The sequence below is a fragment of the Cebus imitator genome, unplaced genomic scaffold (assembly GCF_001604975.1).
Source record: "Cebus imitator isolate Cc_AM_T3 unplaced genomic scaffold, Cebus_imitator-1.0 Scaffold386, whole genome shotgun sequence".
Taxonomy (NCBI): domain Eukaryota; kingdom Metazoa; phylum Chordata; class Mammalia; order Primates; family Cebidae; genus Cebus; species Cebus imitator.
The window spans coordinates 76,975-100,775 of NW_016107701.1; the positions used below are offsets into that span (position 1 = coordinate 76,975).

A 23,801-nucleotide genomic window follows, 5' to 3' on the forward strand; every position below is an offset into this window, starting at 1 on the left:
CACCTCAGCCATGCTAAGCCCAGCAGACATTCAGCTACTGCTTCGGCACCCCAGGAGGAGTGCAGAGGGATGTCGCTGGCCCCTCTGGCAGTCAGATAGTCCCCTGTCTCCAGGGAGGGGCCATCCATGCAGTCAGCCTGGTGACCCAGCTATGAGGAGACAGGGGTAGAGCTCCCTTTCTTTGTACTTCTAGAAGTCCTACCATAGGTGCCAGTTGGGGGGTGGCCCCTGTAGAATGACTCAGCAGTGTATGTGCATCGAAGCTGAGTTCTACACTTGAGGAAAACCAGCATGGAGCCTTTGGTTGGATTTGCCCCATTCAGTGCGGCCCTTACTGCTTAGAAACCATTTCCCTCCAGCACTTATGCTGGGCCCTTTGTCTACCTGTGCAACTCTGAGCACAGGCTCCAGCTGCCAGCCAGGACCTAAGAAGGAATTTGCCTCTTGAGCTGTCTTCCATCTGTCCTCCCCTTTGCATCTCCTTCGAGGGCTGACTCCACATCACATGTGCCTGTGTCACTAATAAAAACCAGACTTGATTTTGTGCTTACCCCATGCATGTCCATGCATCATTAGACTCTGCCCTCTGCTTCCTCAGCAAACAGCAGCTCTAATTGTGTGGGGCAGGAGGGACAGAGGGCTGGCCACAGCTGGTGGTCAGGAAGAAATGCCTCTGGACCAGTCAATACAGCTGCACTGAGAAGCCCACCCTTGGGGAACACCACGTCATGATGAAGGGGCAGTTCAGATTTTCTTCCAGCCAGGCGCAGTGGCTCACAACTGTAATCCCAGCACTTTGGGAGGCCGAGGGGGGTGGATCATCTGGTCAGGAGTTCAAGGCCAGCCTGGCCAACATGGTGAAACCCCATCTCTACTAAAAATATAAAAATTAGCTGGGCATGGTGGTGCATGCCTGTAATCCCAGCTACTTGTCAAGATGAGGCAGGAGAATCGCTGGACCCAGTAAGCAGAGGGTACAGTGAGCCGAGATCAAGCCACAGCAGTCCAGCCTGAGCGAGAGTGAGACTCCAAAAAAAAAGATTTTCTTGACACAATGTCTCTCTATTCTCTGTCACTACCTCATTCTGCCCAGGAGGGCTATAACAGAGACAGAGGACCCCATGGAGATAGGATTTGTGTTTCTGTCATGACTGAGAGGCCAGCAGAAGAGATGGGGCAAGTTTCCTCTGATCTGGCTAAACAGATCTTGGGAACCATTGGTCAGTGATTCTCTGATAAGAGTGCACCTAAGAATTACTTGGGGAGTGCGTTAAAAACACAGGTTTTTCAGGTTCCCTCCTTTTCCCAGGTTCAGGTCAAGGCCCAGAAATCTGCATTCCAGGTGATCCTGATGTGGGTGACCCCAAGCTGTAGTCTGAGAAACACTGGTCTAAACAACCCCTCCGCCAAGTTATAGATGGGGAAAGCGAGGTCCCGGCGCTGAAATGCCTCACTGGGGATTGCACGGAAGAAAGCCCAGAACCCAAGGGCCACCTTCTGTCCATGTCTGTCACCTCTTACACGCGGAAACTGCCCAAGCGGCCCTGTGGCCCAGAATCTGCAATTCTCACTTTGTAAGGTCTCTTGTCCTAGCCTTGCCTTCCCCTCACTGCCACTACTGTAAACCGGGTGTGAAGACACCGAATGGGGGTTCTTCGCGGGCTGAACCCCTTCCTGCGTCCCTCCCATCCTTCCCCTCCACCCCCTGCCACCAAGTAACTCTTCCTGAAACACAGCCTTACTCCTTTCCCTGCCCCTCTAGGAGCAGGACAAACTGGGAAAGGCCTGCCCTTCCCGCCCACACCTCCCATTTGACCCAACCTATCTCCCTGACCTTAGAGCCCGTGACGACCCTATAAACCCTTCTCCACATGCTTTCCTCAACCACCACCTTGCTCTTTCTTGCTGCCGCTCCTGTGACACAATCATCACCTTGGCCAACAGCACCTCCTCCCCCTTCACTGACTCTCCCTCCTCTTCCAAGGCCCAGGTTAAAAGCCTCTTCCTACAGGAGGCCTTCCCTGACCATCTAGCCCTAGCACACACATCCTCCTTTGAGCACTCAGCACTCTGAAGCATTGGTTTATGATGTTATTATTACCTCTCATGTTCTGCTTTGAACTGTGAGCTTTAAGTAATTCCCAGCTATGGATCACAGCCTACCCTTCTATTAACCACCCACTTAGCAATGTGCTGCGCACGTAATGAGTGCGTAAGGAATGTTAGCAGGAACGGAGCCATTCGGTGCCAGGGCTGAGGGGACCTTGGCCTGCAGGTAGCTGGTTGGTCAGTTCAGCGACTTTTCTAGGCATCTTGGGCTGGTGAACCTGCAAAGGCTGACCTTTGCAAATTGGCATCAGATCTTTCTCTGGATGGCGATTCCACTGCAGTAATCACCTTCCTGCCCGCCCCCACCCACAGCCATTACAGCCCACGACTTCAACTTTGGCCACCTCCCTGCTTGCTTAAAATGCCTCCTGGGCCAGCGAGTCAGTTCCACCCTTCCGCTACCAAAACAATCGATGTTGTGCATCTTCTGTGGCTGCACCCCAACAAGACATTACCAACATTCCCGCACTTGCCAGGGGACTTGGGTGCCCGGCCTGCCATATCCATTCCAGCCAATGACTGATTTCTAATTCACTGCGACTCTCCAGCTAAGCAGATTTCCAGCTGCTTATCTTGCAGGCCTCCCTCTTTCACTAAGGACTGGCCCACACCTCTGCATCCATCGCTAGCTTACCATCATGGCAACAAGAAGTTAATTTGAGACACACTGACAGCTTAAGTTCTGGGACCTGAGCCAAACTTTCAGAAAGGAGCCCTTTCTTCTTTGTTTGTTGTAGGACACGTGTCCTGCGAGGGAGAAGGGCTCTCTCCTGCCCAGGACCCTTGCAGTGGGGCACGTTACTTCCGAATCTTGGAGGTTTGGTAGAAATCCTTGCAGGAATCAAGTCTTAACGCTATGATTCACAGTTCTAGTGCCCAGAGCAGGCTCGCCTGCTTGGAGAAAGTGCAGTGAGCAACTCAAGTCGATGTGACGTGTTCTTGGGAGATGCCTTTTGTCCTCTCTTTCTACAATACCAAACTGTTCTTCTGACCCCTCAATATAACCTCCACAGAGCATGAAGTTTCTGTTTTTCTCATTAAGTACAACCATTTCTTTTTTCTTTTAAACAAAAAGTATTTAAAATCTCTACTTACCAAAATAGGTCCACTTGGAACCTACAAAGAACAAAACACAGTACGTAAGTACAATAGAAGCAGATGAATAAGGGAAGAGACTACAGATTTTATTTTGATATGAGTGAAACTGAAAAGGAGGTCGATGCCCAGAAATGGAAACTTCTCTGAGTCTGCATCAGAGCAACAGCTTCTCAAGAAAACTGTGCTCTGGACAGAGGCACAGGGGCTCATGGAAGCCAGAGGGGGCTTCTTGAGTAGGCACCTTCCAGACTCCTTAGAGAAGCCAAGCTTTATTATCTGGACAGGTAATAATTTCATGTGGCTCAAAACCCAAAAGCCATCAAAGGGTATATACAGCAAAAGCTCCCTGTTTCCATTAGACAATGAGGTTAGCTGATGATGGGGGCCCTTTCATGGCATGGCTACACACACATATGTATTGATCCCTCTTTCTCCTTACACAAACGTTGGCATACTGGAAACAGTGTTCTGTGTCTTGCTTTTTCCCACTTAACATTTTCTTCCTTCCTTCCTCCCTTCCCTCCTTTCTTTCCTCTTTCTTTCTTTTTCTCTCTTGCTCTCTCTCTTTCTCTCCCTCCCTTCCTCCCTCTCTTCTTTCCTTCCTTTCCTTTTCTTTCTCTTTTTTTCATTCTTTTTGTGAGACAGGGTCTCACTCTGTCACCCAGACTGGAGTGCAGTGACTTGATCTCAGCTCACAGCAGCCTCAGCCTCCTGGGTTCAAGCCATCCCCCCACCTCAATCTTCCTAGTAGGCTGGGACTACAGGCACGCACCACCACACTGGCTAATTTTATATTTTTCATAGAGATGGGGTTTTGCCATGTTGCCCAGGCCGATCTCAAACTCCTGGGCTCAAGCGATCTACCCACCCCAGCCTCCCAAAGGGCTAGGATTACAGGCGTGAGCCATATCACCCAGCTGGGAAAAAGTTTCTCTTTGAGGAAGCTGCTACCCACATCTGAGTTAGAAATCCAGGGGCAGTAGAACTGTATAGGCAAAGTTCTGCCAGAAATAGAACAAAAGTTACCTACTACTTCTCACTCCACACCCTTCATGCACAAAGGTTCCTCGTTCCTATGTCAAAAAGGTCTTTTTCACAAGTGCAGAGCTGTGCTCTTGTGCCCCTGCCTGCCGGCCTTCCTCTTCACTTGTGAGGAAGGGACCCTGAGTAGAGCAGTATCCCTCTACGCGTCTCAGGGGTCTCATCCAATGAGGGGACTGTGCAACCCCTAAACCCTCCCTCCCAGCTTCTCCCAGGGTCTCGGTGGTACTTGGCCCACAAGGGTACAGGTGGAAAAGTGTACCCATGTGGGGAAGCACCTCACATCCCCTTTCTCTCGTGGGAATCAGTTTGCAGTAAAACATCTGACAAGCAATCTGGTCACTTATCACTCCTGGCTGTTTCTTACCCAAGCAAATTGTGTTTTTTAAAAGTTAAAAATCAACTTGGCCTTTTTTTAAAGCTAGTTTAATCTCATAGTTTTTGTTATTTCTTCCATTTCTTTGCCTCAGGGTTTGTAATTAATTTTGTTTTTAATTTTCAAATGTAATTGGTAATTTTTATCAAAGTACACTTGTACATGGTTTAAAAAGTCAGATGGTTCTACAAGGCTGTTTAACAAAAACCTCAGCTCATTCCCTAACCATGCAATGCTCCCTAGAGCAACCACTCGGATCTTTTTCTTTTCTTTTCTGAGAAGGAGTCTCGCTCTGTCATCCAGGCTGGAGTGCAGTGGCACAATCTCAACTCACAGCAACCTCTGCCTCCTGGGTTCAAGCGATTCTCCTGCCTCAACTTCCTAAGTAGCTGGGACTACAGGCATGTGCCACTATGCCCGGCTAATTTTTTGTATTTTTAGTAGAGACGGGGTTTCACTGTGTTAGCCAGGATGGTCTTGAATTCCTGACCTCGTACTCCGCCATCCTCGGCCTCCTAAAGTGCTGGGGTTACAGGCGTGAGTCACCACACCCGGCCCACTTTGGATCTTTTTAAAATGATTCTTTTGATATTATCTCCAGATCTCTATAGAACGTGCTAATATTGTTCCACTTTGACTGTTTCAGGTTTAGGCGTTATTTATTGACATCCCACTCCGGAAGAGAAGGGTTTAGATCTCTTTCTTATACTCATAGCCCATCTCCTCCTTTTATAGGAGAGGAATGTCCACCAAGGTGAAGTGTCCTGTCCAATGTCACATTCCCACTAAGAGGAGTCCCACCACATTTACCATTAATTTACCATTAGCGCCGTGAACTTTGGGAATCTTCAAGTCTCCTCAGTCATTGGAGTAGTTAGGTGGGGAAATCCAGATCCCCTAGAGTATCTGATGAGTATTATGGACCTCTCTCCGTAAAAATTTCCCTAAGCTTAGACACAAAATTTCATGTACAATTCATTTTAGAAGGTCCACAGACCCTCCTGAAACCAGCTATGGGCCCATTGGGAGTTGAGGGTCCCAAGATCAACCTCCCTTGAATTTGTAGCTGGATGAAAACATTCAGAACCATGGGGAAACCAAACTTGTTTACTGCCACCCATTGCTGAAACAACAGTGAAAAAAAAAAATAAAGAAGGCATTGCTTTAGAACGAAGCTTAGAAGACATAAAGCCTCTTCCGGACATTTTCCTTCAGTCTTTTGTGGAAGGGGTTCACTATTAAGATGTCATCACGGACTTTAGGGATATAACAAGCCAGATCATTGCCTGGTATTGGGCAGAGCAGTTGGAGGCCCAGGATGTAAAATTTCACAAGTAACAGAAGAGCTCACCCTTACTTTTCCCCTGAGGAGGCACAGGCCACTCCAGTGATCCTGGAGGCCACTAGAAATATATCTGCTGCCCGAGCACCGGGGCCTGCCAGCAGTTTGCATTGCACCTGCTCCCGTTCAAATCATAGCCTTACACCCTATGTCTTCTGCTACCCTCCCCAGAGCGTGCTAATCGAGGTTTTTCCCCATTGTTGGAGCTCTCATCCTCAGAGGAGGCCTCAGCATCACACTCCAGAAAGCTCGGGGCTAAAGTCATAGAGTGGACATCTGGGACTGCAAGGCCTCGGTGGTGACACAGGATTGGGACTCGCTGAAAGGCAGCAGCCTCCAGAGCAACATTTCCTGCCCTTCTCTCTGTGAGTGAGCTGGCTCAGGGCTCCAGGCTTGGCGCTTTGGGTATAAATGGCAGTTTCTGGAGGGGCTCAGGAGCCAGAGGGCTGGGAAGAAGTGGCATTGTAAAACGAAGGTGAGGTTAGCGAGTCAAAGGGATTCATTGGGTGAGGATCAGGGCCCCAGCTCATATCTGACCTCAGGGAGACTCTCTAAAAGTGTGTGTGTGTGTGTGTGTGTGTGTGTGTGTGTGTGTGTGTGTGTGTAAAAGCATGCTTTATTCAGGAATAGTACCCCCTGGTTCCCCACCTCTACCTGTAAGAACAGAAGTCTTAACGGAATTAAACTGATTCCACAGGCAAAGCCAGGCCAAGGCCTTGGTGGTGTCCAGAGGGAGCAGGCCCCTCCTGGAGGGAAACAGTTTCCTTCCAAGGAAAGTTACCTGTTCCATCAGGGAAGCCTGTTAGAACCTGCAGACCCAGCTGGCACTGGGCAGGGAGGTTCCCCTGGAGGGAATGCCCGGAGAAAATGGTATTTATTAAGATCCATGTCAGAGGTTCTGGGCCCTGCCTGCTTCCTGTGCTGGATGCTAGAACTTTCCCTGAGTAACCATCACCTGGGTAGCCCGAGACTGCCTGGTTCTGCACACCAGGTTTGGGCAGGGCAAGCTCTGCAGAATTCAGCGAAATGCCGTCCAAAGCCATAGTGACTAAGAATTCGAAGGGTGTCTCTAGAAGACACTTGGCTTCAGCTTATTATGCTCCCTCCCGGGCCCCTGACATTGTTCTTGAACATTCTCCAGTGCTTGAAGTTTAAATGCGCCAGGCAGAGGGCAGACCACACTTTGACCTCCGTTACTCAGCTGAACTCCTCTCCACCCCCAACCTTGAGTTCATATTGACATTCTACACCTCAGCGATTTTTGCTTTGACCTGTCCTCTAAGGCAGTTAAAGACCCAAGGAATCTGCATGAGAACTTACAGAATAAAAGCTGTGTTCTTAGAACCCACAGGTAGGCAGGCTGCTTCCTCAGAGGTGAAAGTGGAGTTTTGACTGCAAGCTTCCCCCACCCCAACTTGGAGAATTGGGAGCAATGAGGAGGAGGGAAAGGGAGAGGGGGTTGAGAGGAGGGAAAGTAAGGAAGAAAGGACGGGGAGGGAGGGAGGGACAGGACAGGCAGGAAAAGAGAAGGGGGTGGGAGCTGCCCGAGTGAGGGGAGCAACCAGTTATAGGAAAGAGGGACAACTAAGGGCTGATTCTCACTTTTGTCTTGGCATAGCTTAGGACTAAAGAGATTTCCAGAGAAACTTCAGTCTCAGTGCAGCTCCCATAAAAGGAGAATGCATGTAAAGTTTGTGGTTTTAAAACTTGCTTTTCACTTTACATCACTCCCACCTACCTTCTGTTTCTCCCTGACCAGATGAGGGAGATAATATCAAGCATATCATTCCAGCTAGTCCACTGGAATTTAATTAAGAGTTATCCACAGCCTGGCTCCCCTGCCCCTTCCCAAGGGCACTGTGACCCCCAAGAGAGGAGGCTCAGAGCTTTTATGCTACTCACCAGGTCACATTTCCCACCACCAGTGCCTAGCCAGAGAGAATCCATTTTCCGCCATTAAAATCACTTTCAGTTCAAAATCACTTTCTTATTCCAAAACATTAACGAGCCAGCCTTGGCTGCACACATGTTAACTCACTGGCCCCATGTGAGCCCACAGTTTAGGTCCCTCCTGCCACCTCTTCCTGCCACCCCACTCAGCCTCTAGCCTCCAGCCCCTCAGCCTCCAGCCCTTTGGGATTTAGTGTTCTAATTACAATCAGAAATAAGGTGTGTATGTGTGTGTGTGTGCGTGCGCACACATGTACATTAAGCATAGTAGAGCCCGCCTGGAGAAAACCAATGATTAAGAATGAGATGCATCATCCCTTTGACTTGTAGGTAAGACTTAATGGTAAAGATCCTCCCCTCCAAAGAAAAGCGCCTATCCACCGTCTGCGAGTTCTGCACTGGGACACAGCAAACCTTCCTCTGTGCTTCCCCCACTCAGAATGCCGCAGTAACCCTTCTACTTTTCTGCACGTGGATGGGGAACACTGTTTTAAATCTTGGCTTGGCGTCTCTTTCCTGGTTAGCAAGTTCCCAAGCCACATCTTCAGGGCTGGCGTTGCTCGGGAGTACACGCAAACACTTTAACCCCAAATCTGCGCCACGCCACGCGCCACTAGAAAGCAACGTGCTTCCCGCCCCAACGTGCTTCCCGCAAAGGAAGAGCGGAGCATCCTTTCTTGAGAATGTGCTATTTGATACCACCCCTTCCCAGCGCCCCCCAGCAATGATTTTACTTTATCATTGAAGAGCCTTTAGTTCAGGGGCGGCTGAGCGCTCAGGAGTGTCAGGAAAGAAGCAGGCGGAAACTTTACCGTTCACGGGGGCTGGGCTGGAAGGCTGTTCCTTTAAGATCACCAGCAGAAGCACGGCCGCCGCGTGCAGGCTGCTCCGGGGCATCTTCGCGGGCTCCTGCGGGGCGGGCTCCTGCTGTCCCGGGGGCTCCCAGTGGCGGCTCGTGCTCTGGCAGCACACCAGGACCGCGTGCGCGCAGCCCGTGTGCCTTGGCTAGCACGTCCGCTCTTCGCGCTCCTGTCTCCCCTCCCCGGGGCTGCTTTTATGGAGCAACTCAGCCCCAAACACATGATGTCATCATGCGGGGGGTGAGGTGGGAGGGGAGAACGCCCTGCCCACCGGAGGGCTGGCGCCCCAGATCCTAGGTGAGTTGTAGCCACCACTTCAGCCGCGCTCTGCGTGTCCTCGGCGCTCCTCCGGGCCAGGGCTGACCTCGGAACCCAGTTCCGCCAGGAGCTGTTGACAGGCGTGGGTGAGATCCGCCTGCCTCGCCTCTGGAAGTGTGCGTCTAGGGATCCCTTCAGTGGCATGCCCTTGCTCTGTCACTGGTCCTGTAACAGCCCAACGAGTTCACCTTGCCCGCTGCTTAGACAGAGCCCATTAATCAAGGCAGGGTGCAATGGAGAAAGCAATTACGCAGAGCCTGCTGTGCCAGAGGCCGGAGGTTTTCGTTTGTTTGCTTGCTTGCTTGCTTGCTTGCTTGCTTGAGACGGAGTCTCGCTCTGTCGCCAGGCTGGAGTGAAGTGACACAGCTCACTGCAACCTCCGCCTCCCGGGTTCAAGCGATTCTCCTACCTCGGGAGAGTAGCTGGGATTACAGGCGCACATGCTAATTTTTCTATTTTTAGTAAAGACGGTGTTTCACCATATTGGCCAGGATGGTCGGGAACTCCTGACCTCAAGTGATCCACCCACTTTGGCCTCCTAAACTGCTGGGATTCCAGTACTCAAATCAGTCTCCCCAAGCATTCCAGGAACATTTGTTTGTTTGTGTGTTTTGTTTTGTTTTTGAGACAGAGTCTTGCTCTGTTGCCAGGCTGAAATGCAATGGCACAATCTCTGCTCACTGCAACCTCTGCCACCCAGGTTAAAGTGATTCTCCTGCCTCAGCCTCCTAAGCAGCTAGGACTACAGGCATGCACCACCACGCCCTGCTAAGTTTTTGTATTTTTAGTAGAGGCAGTGTTTCACCATGTTGGCCAAGATGGTCCCGATCTCTTGACCTCATGATCTGCCCGCCTCGGCCTCACAAAGAGCTGGGATTACAGGCGTGAGTCGCATCGCCCTGCCTCCAGGAGTTAAAGATAATTTGGCGGGTAGGGACTTGGGATGTGGGGAGTGCTGATAGGTCAGGTTGGAGATAGAATCATAGAGGGGTTGAAGTAAGCTTTTCTTGCAGTCTTCTGTTCCTGGGTGGGATCGCAGAACTGGTTGAGCCAGATCATACATGGTCTGAGTGGTGTCAGCTGATCCATCCAGTGCAGGGTCTGCAAAATATGATCTTAGGTTTTATAGTAGTGATGTTATCCCCAGGAGCAATTTGGGGAGGTTCAGCATCTTGCAGCCAGAAGCTGCATGTCCCCTAAACGATAATTTCTAATTTCATAGCTAATTGGTTAGTCTTACATAGGCATACTGGTCCCCAGGCAAGAAGGGGGTCTTTTAGAGAAAGGGCTATTATTGATTTTGTTTCCAAGTCAAACCATAAACTGAATTCCTTCCCAAGGTGAGTTTTGCCTATGCCCAGGAATGAATAGAGACAGCGTAAAGGTTAGAAGCAAGACTGAGTCGTCTAGATCTGATCTTTGTCACTGTCATAATTTCCTCAGTTATAATTTTTGCAAAGGCTGTTTCAGCCCTACTCAGAACCCCCCAAGTACAGTGCCATTTGGGCAAAAGCCACCTTCAAGTTTTGTGTGTGTGTGTGTGTGTGCGCGCGTGCGCGTGCGTGCGAGTGCACGCCTGTCTGGACTGGGCACAGACTAAGGAACTGGACAAGACAGCTGCGTTCACATGAGTTTCCGCCAACTGCTCAGAACATCCTGATTAGGTTCTTACCTTCCAAGTTTAGATGCAGAGAGATTAACTGAGAATAGGACAGCACAGTGGGGTACACATGAAGAGCTTACTACAATTCCCCCTGGTAACTGATAAGTAGATGGGACTCATGCTAGCTCATTACATCATTCTGTCCTCACTAGAAAGCTGGGGGAGAGGGTCCCTCTTCTGGGATGGCAGCAGAAGAAAGGGACTTACATAATTTATTGGCTACCTGTTGTGTGTCAGGCACTTTTTTGGGGGCTCAGAACACAATACCCCAAAGTACGGCACCTTGGTGTGCTAAGTACTTTAAACTGAAGGAAACTGAAAAGGCCTTAGAAACAAGGTCTCTCTGACCTTCTCCCATCCTCCTATCTCCTGCCCCTCCCATTAAGTGAGTCATAGAAACCAGAATTCCTCTTCCCCAGGCAGGTCATAGAAATTAGAGCCCCTCTTCTCCACAGCAAGCCAGAAAACCTAGAAAGGTCACTCTCTCCCCTCTCCCTTCTCCCTTAAGGAGCCTCATTCAAGAGGGGCCCTGCCTCATACCCGGGAGAAAGCAGTTCTACACAGAGAGTCCGAGAAGAATCTGAACAGACAGGATTTGCTGGATTCCCCCTCAATCTAATTGAGATCATACCCTTCTGTTCAATCACATTTCTATACGGCCATCCATATTCTTCATCAAACCTAAGCAGAAACAGTTCTCTGCAAGTCTTTGCATCTTCATTTCTGAAGTCTCTTGTGTCACGTAAAACTGAGATAAATACATTCATTGTGCTTTTCTCTTGTTAGCCTGTCTTTTGTTATTTGAGTGTCAGCTGTGACCTTTCTGATGGGAGAGGAAAGGGATCCCAGCTTTCCGCCCTGCAGGCTCTCCTAGACCTTGTGTATCTTGGTCTGGACCAGTGTCCAAGCTCTGTTTCCAGTGCACGTTATCATCACCTGTTGCTCACCTCTGCCCACTTTCTCACATGTCTGAATGCTTTGAAATGTGTGCTCCATCTGGTCATATACATGTGCTTCTGATGCGTTTTATATTCAACCCATGTCCAATTGTTAAGTCAAAGGTCTTGTTGACCTGCTACGCTTTATACATCCTACATCTTCCCACTGCTGTTACCACCACTGTAGTCATTCGTGCTTCTGGCTTCCCTGGGCCCTCCATGTGTCTCTGCATGGCTGCAGGTACCAGGCTCAGTTTCCTTCCCCCTCTATGATCTTACCTGCTGCTGCCTATGCGCACTGCTCAGACCACACGAGCTGCTGCAGGGTGTCCGTCCCAGCCCTGGTACAGGACCCCGGGTTTTTGACCTGGCCTATCATGCCCTCTTCTCTTGGCCACAGCAGCCAGACAGGCCCTCTCTGATCTCACGTTTGTGCTGACCCTCAGCCTGTGCACCCTCTCAGGCCAGCTTTAGTGACCAATGAAGCCCCTTATCCATGGTGGGTTTGAAGGGATGGAGTAGATTTTCCTCCAAGAGCCATCGGGAAGCAGATACCACCCACATTTCAAGCGGTGTTCCTGCTCTGTCCCTACCAGCTCACCTACTGTGTGGGTTAATAAAGGGCTTAGAAGTCTCCTTAAGGAAGTTGTTACAAAAACAATCTTGTTACAACCACTCCAGACCACAGTAGGCTTAGGGATAATCTCTTCTGCCTGATAGAGAGCCTCGAGTGAGCTCTGGAGTAGTGTAGGAGTGTTTGTCTTGTTCTGATTTGTCATCGAGGCAGTCTGTCTGTTTAGAAGATGAAATGGACTAGAGGAACACAGAGCAAGGGGAGAAACCACTGCAGGTTCAAAGATGCAGAGACCCCACCTGTGAAGGTGAAATCACTTGTTGCACGTGTCACGACTAGGTAAAGGTAAACTGGGCCACCTGGGCCACGTACACACATTTTGGTGTTCCCACTCCAGGTGTTCACCCATTATGTCTGTCTAAACATTAAGTTCAGTTTCTCCTTGAACACACACATCTAACTGTTCTCCAGAGATTTCCAGAGATGGAGAGGTTAAAAAGGTAGAAACAGGTAGACTTCATAGACCAGTAAGGCTAGATTGTGAACTGAGTTTCATAGACAGAATGAACAGGGCCGAGATGTTGCCCACATGTCTGTGTCAGAAACTTGGTTAATTACTGAAGAATGGATGGCAACGAAAAGGGAATTGAGAATATAAACTGAGACTCAGTTACCCTAGTGCTTTGAGTGAATAATAATTATTATTACTGGATCATGGTGGGGGAAAATGAATGGGATGACCACAAGTATTCAGATTGAATGTTAAGGATCCCCCCAGACAAACAACACAGATCCAACCAGCTTAAGCTCCCAACTCTGGGAATCCTTTGCCTGCTTCCCGAGGCTTGTGCAGATGAACATGCAAGGGCTTGCCATGCCATCATCAGTTGGGGCTGTTGTCAGCCAATAAATAACCCATTGCTCAATGAGTTGGGATAGAAAGTACACCTTCTGCACTCAAAATGTGGCAACTGGCCACCAAATGACGTGCCTAGACAGGGAATGGTGCCCCCTAGGATGTTACCATCTGAATAGACACGAGGGCGAGGCTGGTAAGTCAAAGGACAGAGGAGCAGGAATGAACAAGGATTTGGTGTCAGGAAGTCTGGGCTGGCTGAAGTGCCTGCCCCACCACTTCCTCACTGGCTGATCTTGACAGTGATGCAAGCTTTCCTCCTCTGTAAAATGAAGGTGTAATCCATACCCCTGGGTCATCGAAGAATTGCTATATGGCTGGAAGGAGATAAGACAAGTGGACATTTGCTTCATTCATCTTCTATGTGCCAGGCAGTGTGCTAGGCTCTTGGGGAGTGCACAAACATAAATCATCTCATGAATAACTATATAATGACCCTAATAAGACCAATAGAAGGTTGAGATATAACTGAGAGGGGCCCACTCTGTCCTGGGGTGCTGAGAAAGACAGCATCAGTGTAAAGATCAAACCTTTGAAATGCACAGCACATACCAGGCTCTTTTTTCCCAAACCTAATGCCATTTGGTGGCATTTGCCACAATATAGCGAGTTGTTAGCCTTTTAGGCATAAAGGTTAGTGTATAGAGAATTTTGTTTCTTAAGGTGATAATTTTATTTCTTAAGAATGAACTCTTCAAATGGTGTCACTCAGCTGGGAATGCACCTTTACATGGAGCTAAAGAAAGGACTGCTGGGAGGAAAACGGACATTTATTGAGCACCTACTGTTTGCTTGCTACTGTGCTTGGCACTTTATTCTTACAGCAATCTGCAGGGATAGTGTTAGCTTTGCCATTTTACAGATGAGGAATCTGAGGCTTGGAGAAGTTGAATCTTTTCTAGTTCATGAGGGACCCAGATTATTTTGTCTCCAAGGCCCAGGCAGGCTCTTTCCATGGCTGTCCTACAGATACCTCAGATGGGGACATTTTCTTACTGGGTCCCTCTGAGAGAAGGATTCTCCAGTTTTCCTTCTTTTCTTTTCTTTCTTTTTTCTTTGGACAGAGTCTTGCTCTGTCTCCCAGGCTGCAGTGCAGTGGTGCAGTCTCGGCTCACTGTAACCTCTGCCTCCTGGATTGAAGTGATTCTCCTGCATGAGCCTCCTGAGTAGCTGAGACTACAGGCTCATGCCACCATGCCTGGCTAATTTTTGCATTTTTGGTAGCGACAGGGTTTTACTATGTGGGCCAGGGTGGTCTTGAACTTCTGCCTCAAGTTATCTGCCTACCTCAGCCTCCCAAAGTGCTGGAATTACAAGCATAAGCCACCACACCTGGCCTAGGATTCTTCAGTTTTCTAGACGCTATGATCATGTGTTTGTTGATCAGAGGCACCTGTGACAATTCTAGCAATCAAATAATGTTCAGCAGGGGATACGGCTAAGTCTGAGGGACTGAGGGACCCTGTATCCCACTCTCCGATCAGTGCATAGAACATTTGCCAAAAGGAGAGCGCAGAGCTTCGAACTGGCAGATCTCAAGCAAGGGAAGAGAGTGTGAGCCATACCACACAGCTCTTTTATTATATTAAGGAGCTCTGCCTTGACCTAGGAAGGCAGGATGCAAACAGAGGCAGAGAGGGAAGGGGGAGGAAGACAGGAGAGGGAGGAAAGAAGGGAAGAAGGAAGGAAAAGGACTATATGGTATCCTTTGATTGGGCAGTGGCTGAGGGAACCTCTAGGCCAAGACTCACGTAGACCCATTGATCTGGGCACTAATGTCTGTGTTTGAAAACATAGCTAGTTTTGGCCAGGCGCGGTGGCTCATGCCTGTAATCCCAGCACTTTGGGAGGGCAAGGCGGGTGGATCACGAGGTCAGGAGTGTGAGACCAGCCTGACCAACATGGTGAAACCCTGTCTCTACTAAAAATGCAAAAATTAGCCAGGTGTGGTGGCACATGCCTGTAATCCCAGCTGCTCCAGAGGCTGAGGTGGGAAAATTGCTTGAATCTGGGAGGCGGGGTTTGCAGTGAGCCAAGATCGAGCTATTGCACTCCAGTCTGGGTGACAGAGGGAGACTCCGTCTCAAGAAAAAAAAAGGAAAAGAAAATACGGCCAGTTTTGTAGTTTGATTCACATCTGCTTCTTCCCCTTCACAGCAATGGCTTGGAGGCATAACTCCTGTGCGAACCCTCACTGCGCTGCTCAGTTTCAGGCAGGACCAGTTGGAGGACGGTGTGACCCGAGGAAAGAATGCCAGGCTTCTGACTCTGCCAGGACCCAGCAGTGGAATGTCAGCAAGTCTCCTGCCCTGTTTCTGCTTCTGTTTTCTAATCTGTAAGTTGGAACAAGAATGTCTAACTCCACACAGGGTTGGGAGTAGGATGAGGCCATATATGTGAAAATGCTTTGGAAAAAAAAAAAAAAAAACTCATTTGTCCTATGTAAGATGTCACTCCTAAGAGTGTGCTCGAAACACAAGAAAGGAAGTGTGTTTGATCTCAGCCTTGGTTTACTCAACTAAGAAAATAAAAACTGGATTCCAACAAGGGATTGTGGATTCTCACCCCTTACCCGACACCAGTTACCATGATGACTCTTGTCCAGTTGCCTGTTCCCTGAGTCCTTCAGCTCCTATTTCTGTTGGATGGGGAATAACAGCTCATCACTGTGACTTTTATAAAGCACTCTGCATGATTACTTTACACATAATAATAATTCAAACTTCTATGCACAGGGAAACATAGCATTTTATTTTCTTTTTTATTTTTATTTTTTTTCCGAGACGAAGTCTTACTCTGTCACCCAGGCTAGAGTGCAGTGGTGTGATCTCAGCTTACTGCAACCTCTGTCTCCCAGGTTCAAGTGATTCTCCTGCCTCAGCCTCCCAAGTAGCTGGGATTATGGACACTTGCCACCGTGTCCCGCTAATTTTTGTATTTTTAGTAGAGATGCGGTTTCACCATCTTGGCCAGGCTTGTCTAGAACTCCTGACCTCGTGATCCACCTGCCTCGGCCTCCCAAATTGTTGGGATTACAGGTGTGAGTCACAGCGCCCGGCCGGAAACATTTTTTTTGTGAAGTAAACCTTGGTGCGAGTGTCACCTCTTTCTAGGTGCATTATTCAGAACGTCATGGTTAGCTGACACTCAGACATTTGGGCGATATAATTAGACTGTAATAGCTTAAGGTTTCTCACAGCCTTCTTTTTTTTCAGACCTACTGGTGAACCCACTCTCCTCTAGCCTCAGGGATTTGTTCCATGTCCTTCCTGTTCTTCTTAGTCTGAAGCACTGTCCTCTCTCACCCATCTTCTAAACCACGGTGTACATACAGGCCGCGTTCCAGCAAGCTCACAAGTGCCAACCTGAAGTGAGTAGTGCTAGTATCAAATATGAGAACTTCTGCTCAGAGTCAGGCAGGCAGAATGGTACAGGGGGCAGAGCTTTGGCATCCTATGAACCTGGGTTTTGAAACTCAGCTCCACCAGTCACCACCCTGTGTGACTCTGGGCTAGTCACTCAACCTCTTTGAATGGTGCTCTTCCCCTGGTTAAAGAGATGAGGGTCCAGCTGGGTGTGGTGGCTCATGCCTATAATCCCAGCACTTTGGGAGGCCGAGGCAGGTGGATCACCTGAGGTCAGGAGTTCGAAACCAGCCTGGCAAACATGGCGAAACCCTGTCTCTATTAAAAATGCAAAAATTAGCCGGGCATGGTGGCTTGCCCCTGTAATTCCAGCTACTCAGGAGGCTGAGGTCGGAGAATTGCTTGAACCTGGGAGGTGTAGGCTGCAGTGAGCTGAGATCACGCCATTGCATTCCAGCCTGGAGAACAAGAGCGAAACTCTATCTCAAAAAAAAGAAGGGAGAGAGAGAGAAAGAAAAAAAAAAAAGAGATGAGAATCCTAGAGTAGGTGTACCCCAAAGAGAGATAGGGAGGAATGCATCTAATCAGCTGGGCATATGAAGAGCTTAGCAGGGCAGCACGTAATGCGTACCATGTCAATGGTCTTTGTCCTCTGTAGAAGCATCCTACCTGGATGAAGAGGGGCTGTTTCTCCCAAAGTTTCAACCCTGGTTTGGGCAACTCCATCAACTTCCATGAACCCTCAGGGAAGAATGAGTAGAGATTTCCAGATATCCCTTTCCCCCACACATTGGCCTGTCACAGAATGTAACTTTAGTCATAACAAACCCAGTCTTACTACTGAAATCAGTTGAAGCCTTCTAAACAAGTAGGCTTAGAACCTCTTTACCACAGGAAATGCCTGATGAGTGGAATTTTGTAGCTAGGAGGTATTCCTGAACTCAGAGATGCCACATACTATTGAAATTATTGGTAATTTCCTCTTGCTTGGGCACTCAAGCTCTCTACCATTGTAGGAATTCATGAGCTGATTCCTGCATTTCAGGTGCTTCCAAAGAAAACTGACAAGCAACCCTGTTGCCTGCATTTGAGTTTGCATTCATCTCCGCTGGGCATAAGGCACTAGGAGCATGCAGCACAATTCTGCTTCTCTTCCAGCTGGAGTTTGTAGACTTAGCCAGGCCACCTTGTTTAGGCTCTAGTGCCTGACAAAGAGCTCAGTGGGCTGGAAACCTAGTGCAGTTAACACTGCTCACTTTGTAGCGTGGACAGGTGAAGGCCAGCAAGTTTCCCAATTGAGCAGAGTTGCCTGGGCCAGAGGCCAGCGCTGACAGGGATCCAGCTTCCTCACAAGCCCTGAGAAAGGGCTCAGGTGTATCTGGTGGCTGGCAGAGCAAGTAGGCAGCCAAGGCTTCATAGTTCTCACTCACAGTAATTCAGCTGGCAAACCAGAGACACTTCCCCAAGAAGACACAGCATGGCAAGCCTGCTGAGCCAAGTAAAGAAATCTTAGCTACAGAGTTACTTCTTTATGTCTGCCCCACTTCAAATAACAAATGGGGCCTCCTTTTACTGTGATTAAAACTGGACTATTTATTCTGGCATCTCCATTTTTTTGACATAGCTATGCAAAACTGCCCGGCCTGTGTGCTTTTCATGACACACGTCTGGGCTGGGTGTGGTGGCTCACACCTATAATCCCAGCACTTTGGGAAGCCGAGGTGGGCGGATCACCTGAGGTCAGGAGTTCGAGACCAGCCTGACCAACATGATGAAACCCCATCTCTAAAAAAAAAAAAAAAAAAAAAAAAGACACACATCTCTACATCTCGCTCAAACTGTCTCTCATGCTGCCCATTCTGTTTCCCCTGGGGACAGCAGTGAAGGGGAAATATCTCCATAACTCCATTTTTATGATAGAGACTAAGCAACTTAATCCCCGTGAATATTTGTAAAATTATTTTTGAGACATTTAAGAACAACATCATAGTACATAATTACAAAGCGTATTAATGCTTGTATCTGTAGAGAGATTTGTTTGTTTTTAGTGGGGCACCAGGCCTGTCTGTGATAAGAAGGGTCCCTGGGCTCTGTCACCCCTGAGATATCCCACTTCATAGGAAAGAAGTCAATTCCAAGGCAGTGAATGAATGAGAGAAATCCCATCATAATAGGTCTTTTTTTTTTTTTTTTTTTTGAGACGGAGTTTCACTCTTGTTACCCAGGCTGGAGTGCAATGGCGTGATCTCGGCTCACCACAACCTCTGCCTCCTGGGTTCAAGCGATTCTCCTGCCTCAGACTCCCCAGTAGCTGGGACTACAGGCACGCGCCACCATGCCCAGCTAATTTTTGTATTTTTTAGTAGAGATAGGGTTTCACCATGTTGACCAGGATGATCTTTATCTCTTGACTTCGTGATCCACCTGCCTTGGCCTCCCAAAGTACTGGGATTATAGGCGTGAGCCACCGTGCCCAGCCCATAATAGGTCTTATATAACTAGCCATCAGCAGAAGGGAACTGCTAAGAGCTGGGGAAAGGGTACAGAAAAGTTATGGAAGGAGCAGTGCTAACTTGCAGCCATTGTCCCAATGAGAAGGAGGACGCAGAGAAATGAAAGATAACTCCGTGTCCTCCTGCAGGGTGGTGAGCAACATGGTGCTTTTGTGAAGATTCCACCCAGAGACTCTGATGCTGGGCAAAACATGCCTGGCCAATATTGGAAGCAGAACATTTTTTTTTTTTGAGTACGAGTCTGGCTCTGTCGCCCAGGCTGGAGTGTAGTGGCCTGATCGCAGCTCACTGTAACCTCTCCCTCCTGGGTTCAAGTGATTCTCGTGCCTCAGCCTCCTAAGTAGCTGAGATTACAGGTGCTTGCCACCACGCCCGGCTAATTTCTGTATTTTAGTAGAGACAGGGTTTAGCCATGTTGGCCAGACTGGCCTCAAATTCTGCCCTTGAACTGTTAGCTCCAAGCGATCCACCCACCTCGGCCTCCCGAAGTGTTGGGATTACAGGCGTGAGCCACCCTACTCAGCCTAGAAAAAGAACTTTAAACATTGAACTGAAACAGGGAAACATCTCAGCCAACTGATGTTTATAAAAAGTTATTAACAGGGAATTTTTAAAAGAAAAACAAAGCCTGATAATCCATCCTTCCAGACAACGACTATTCTTACATGTTCCATTCTTCTTGTCCATGTCAACAAAGAAATATACCTGGTTATGGAGAAAAGATACCCTATTGTATATACTACTTTTTAAAAAAAAAACTAACACTGGATTATAAATACATTCCTACATTTCTACATAGTCGTTATTAACATTGGTAGAATCTTAAGACAATTTCCAAGAAGTCAGGAAGCCTGAAAAGACTAGTGATTTAAAACAGGAGTCAAATTTCTTGAGTGACTTCCTCAAGAAGGTCAGGGAGGTGCTATAAGAGTAGCAAAGCTACAACTTGAAGGATCCAGATACATATAACAACAGGTAGACTGTTGGTAAGTCAGTGGCTTGATGGCTTAATGGGGACAACAACAGGAGGTGGGTACACCCATAGGGCTGGTCACGCGGGAGAAGGGAGCCCGCTAGAATGGGTCCAAGCCCACAGCCAAGAGCAGAGGCCGCCACAGTGGCGGTCAAGGAGGCTTCATTCTAAGTCCACATGCAGAGCAGTGCTTCATCAGCAGGCTCTCTGAAGAAGACTCTGCACCTCAGCGCTCCCCACAGAGATCAAAAGCCATGACCAAAACCAAGGGAAAGGTGGGGGAGTTGTGGGAGCTGGACACAAATGACATTTAACTCCTTGTCCCGCTTTCAGCCAGCTGCCAACCATCCCCTCCCACTCACTCCTGGCTCTCTTTCGCCTTCTTCTCTCTCTTTTTTTTTTTTTTTTTTTTTTAAAGACAAGGTCTCATTCTGTCACCCAGACTAGAGTGCAGTGGCATGATCATAGCTCTCTTCAGCCTCCATCTCCTGAGCTCAAGAGATCTCCTGCCTCAGCCTCCCAAAGTGCTGGGATTACAGGTATGAGTTACCGTGCCTGGCCTTCTCTATTTTATTTACTTCTCTTCCTTTCACATACTCCATCCCTCAGCCTGAAGAATCAATGGGCTGTGGTCTTTGGTTCCACACTCTACATGCTGTCCTGGGGGCAGAGGTCAGAGGAGGAGCGAACTCAGATCTCACGGAGGGATTGGCGAGAGCATTGGTTTAACAATGAAGATAGTGTTCTGGGAAACAAGGTGACATTTTTATTTGTTCCACTTCTGTATGGTTTGGATTTTTAAAAAACGGCAGATATGTTTTAAACTAAAACAATCACACAAAATAGTTTTTTTAATTGAAGGAGGTGAATGTTTTGCTTTCTAAAAGAAAGAAAATAAGTTGTTGATAAGAAAATAAGTGCCAATAAAAAAGCAACAGAAAGATCACTCAGTGTGTGTGCAAAGACAGTCTCAGGCAACAAATTCCGCAAACCACAGAGTGCACAGAAACTAGAAGCCAGGAAGAAGAACCCCAAGAGGCGAGAAACGGTGACCGAATGATGGGAGAAGAGCCATTTAAAGACTTTCACAGAGAGAACAAGGAGAGAGAGCAAGAGTGTAAGGAGCTCTTAAGGCTTGGAAAACCGGAGGCAAATAAACAGTATAAGGGCTGGGCGCAGTGGATCACGCCTGTAATCCCAGCATTTTGGGAGGCCAAGGTGGGCAAATCACTTGAGGTCAGGAGTTTGAGACCAGCCTGGCCAACACGACGAAACCCTGTCTCTACTAAAAATACAAAAATAAGCCAGGTATGGTGGTATACATCTGTAGTCCCAGCTACTTGGGAGGCTAAGGCAGGAGAATCACTTGAACCTGGGAGGTGGAGGTTGCAGTGAGCCGAGATCACACCACTGTACTCCAGCCTGGGCAACAGCGTGACTCCATCTCAAAATAGTAACAATGATAATAAACAGAATAAGAAGAGCAGCCATTTCTGAAGCCAGGAGGAAATGTTCCAGATGGAGGGCAGCGGGCAAAAAAGAGAGACAAGAGCAATGAGGAGAGAGCTGTTAGGCAGTGCTGCAGAGAACACGGTTTGGAGTTTTGAAAACTCTGTATTCTGGAAAAACTTCCAAACCCATATAAAAGTAGAAAATACATACTTAGGAGGCAGAGCATGAGGATTGCTTGAGCCCAGGAGTTTGAATCCAGCCTGGGCAGCAGAGGGAGACCCCATCTCTTAAAAAAAAAAAAAAAAAGGAGACAGTATGGTGATAATGAACCCCTAAGTACCCATCACCCCTTCTGCTGATTATTTTAAAACAAATTCAAGACATCACCTTATTTTGGTGGCTCTCAAAACTTAGCATGCATTCAAATCCCCTGGAGAACTTGTTAAAACACAGATTGCTGGGCTCCACCCACAGAGCTTCTGATTTAGTAGGTCTGGCCTGAGAATCTGCATTCTAACAAGTTCCCGGGTAACACTGATGCTGCTGATCTGAGGGCCACGCTCTAAGAACCACTGTAGCTAGTATTTCACCTTTAGCTATTTCTCTTTAAAAGGACTGCCCTACTTAGACATAATCATGTTATCAGCACACATAAAAATCAGTAACAATTCCTTAATATCATTTTTCCCAATTATCCTCTAATTGCTTTTGTTAACCATTTGTTTGATTCAAACAAAGCCTGTGGATTGTGATTGGTTAATAGGTCTCTTTAGACTCTTTTTCTCTATGGGTAGAGTTTAAAAGGGTAGTGTGAGACACAGTTTGAACAATAGTTGAGAGGGACGTGCAGATGTGTGTCATGAAAAGAGCACAGGCCGGGCGTGGTGGCTCACACCTGTAATCCCAGCACTTTGGGAGGCCGAGGCGAATGAATCACCTGAGGTCAGGAGCTCGAGACCAGCCTGGCCAACATGGCAAAACTCCACCTCCACTAAAAAAATACAAAATATAGCCGGGCACAGTGATGGGCACCTGTAATCCCAGCTACTCAGAAGGCTGAGACAGGAGAATCACTTGAACCTGGAAGGCAGAGGTTGCAGTGAGCCAAGGTTGTGCCATTGCACTCCAGCCTGGGCAACAGAGCAAGACTCCATCTCAAAAAAAAAAAAAAAGCACAAACTTTGGGTTTGGATCCCAGCTCTACCACTTACTAGAGATACATGAAGACAATGAAAATAATGAGGCTCTTGGTATACTTCTTTGACAGTTATGTAAAAATCATACCTGTGGAATGGAATCCATACGTATCAGGGCTAAGGAATCAGAAGTGCTGACCTGGGGCAAGTAGTTAACTTATCTAAACTTCAGTTTTCTCATCAGTAAAAAGAGAGATTACAGCAGTACCTATTTTACAGCGTTGCGAATGAGCTAATAAGTGTACACATCTTAAGCACACTCTCTAACCTGTAATAAGCACTCAGGCTTGGTGTTGCTATGAAAATAACAGTTATTCCAGCAGCACAATGAATGTCATCCCTCTTCCTCCAGAGCAGGAATGCCTTCTCAGAATCTTGATTTTCAAAGTGTTGGATTGGGAGATCCCAAGCCATGAATGTGAATTTTTGTATTTCCCTTCTTACTTATTCCTCAGTTTAGTTACAGGCACCATCATCCTTCTAGTGGCCCAGGTTAGGACCTTTGGGATGCACCTGAACTCCACCCCGCATTCAGCATATCAGTGTTGCCACCTTAAGGGAGTGCCTGGGACCCATCCCCAAACAGAATGCAAGAACCTAACAGTGCCTAGCACATGGTAGGCCCTTACCCAGCATTGATTCTTTGCATTTTGCTGCCTCTGGTCTACTTCCAACCACTGTCATCTCCTCCCTGAACTGCCCCATCCCCTCTTCCCCGGCCCCTCCCACCCTAGCCTTTCAGTCATTGTCCCCCCTGCCAGAGCGACACACTTTCTGTTCTTCCCTCCTTCTCACTCTCCCCTTTCTTCTCCCCCTCTGTTTCCAACTGCAAATGCAGTAAGAGGAGTGTACAGCTCACTCATTATCCAGCTGTGTCAGGAGTTGCGCTTGTTTTGTTTATTTGATTTTCCCTCCTTTATTTCTGGTACTCATTCTGCTTCCTCCCACAGGCTGCCACTCTGATATTGTGCTAATATATTCTTGGGTATGTATGTGAACTTACAAAATATGTTATTTGTGTGGTTTGATTTTGTTTTTTTTTTTTTTGAGACGGAGTTTCGCTCTTGTTACCCAGGCTGGAGTGCAATGGCGCGATCTCGGCTCACCGCAACCTCCG

The 23,801-nt window shown here is 48.0% G+C and overlaps 1 protein-coding gene across 4 annotated transcripts in view; it reads right to left on the bottom strand.

Annotated features, from left to right (window-relative positions):
- CA12 (carbonic anhydrase 12) overlaps positions 1-9,074 on the bottom strand; it is a 57,970-nt gene extending 48,896 nt beyond the window's left edge. For all 4 annotated transcript variants that reach the window (XM_037731197.1, XM_017508090.1, XM_017508089.1 and 1 more), the window contains exons 1-2: positions 8,729-9,074; positions 3,205-3,225 (exon numbers count right to left, since the gene is read on the bottom strand). In XM_037731197.1, coding sequence (XP_037587125.1) covers positions 3,205-3,225; positions 8,729-8,813 — 106 coding nt within the window. In that variant the 5' untranslated portion in view covers positions 8,814-9,074. The remainder of the gene's footprint in view (positions 1-3,204; positions 3,226-8,728) is intronic.
- Between the last annotated feature and the right edge of the window lie 14,727 nt (positions 9,075-23,801).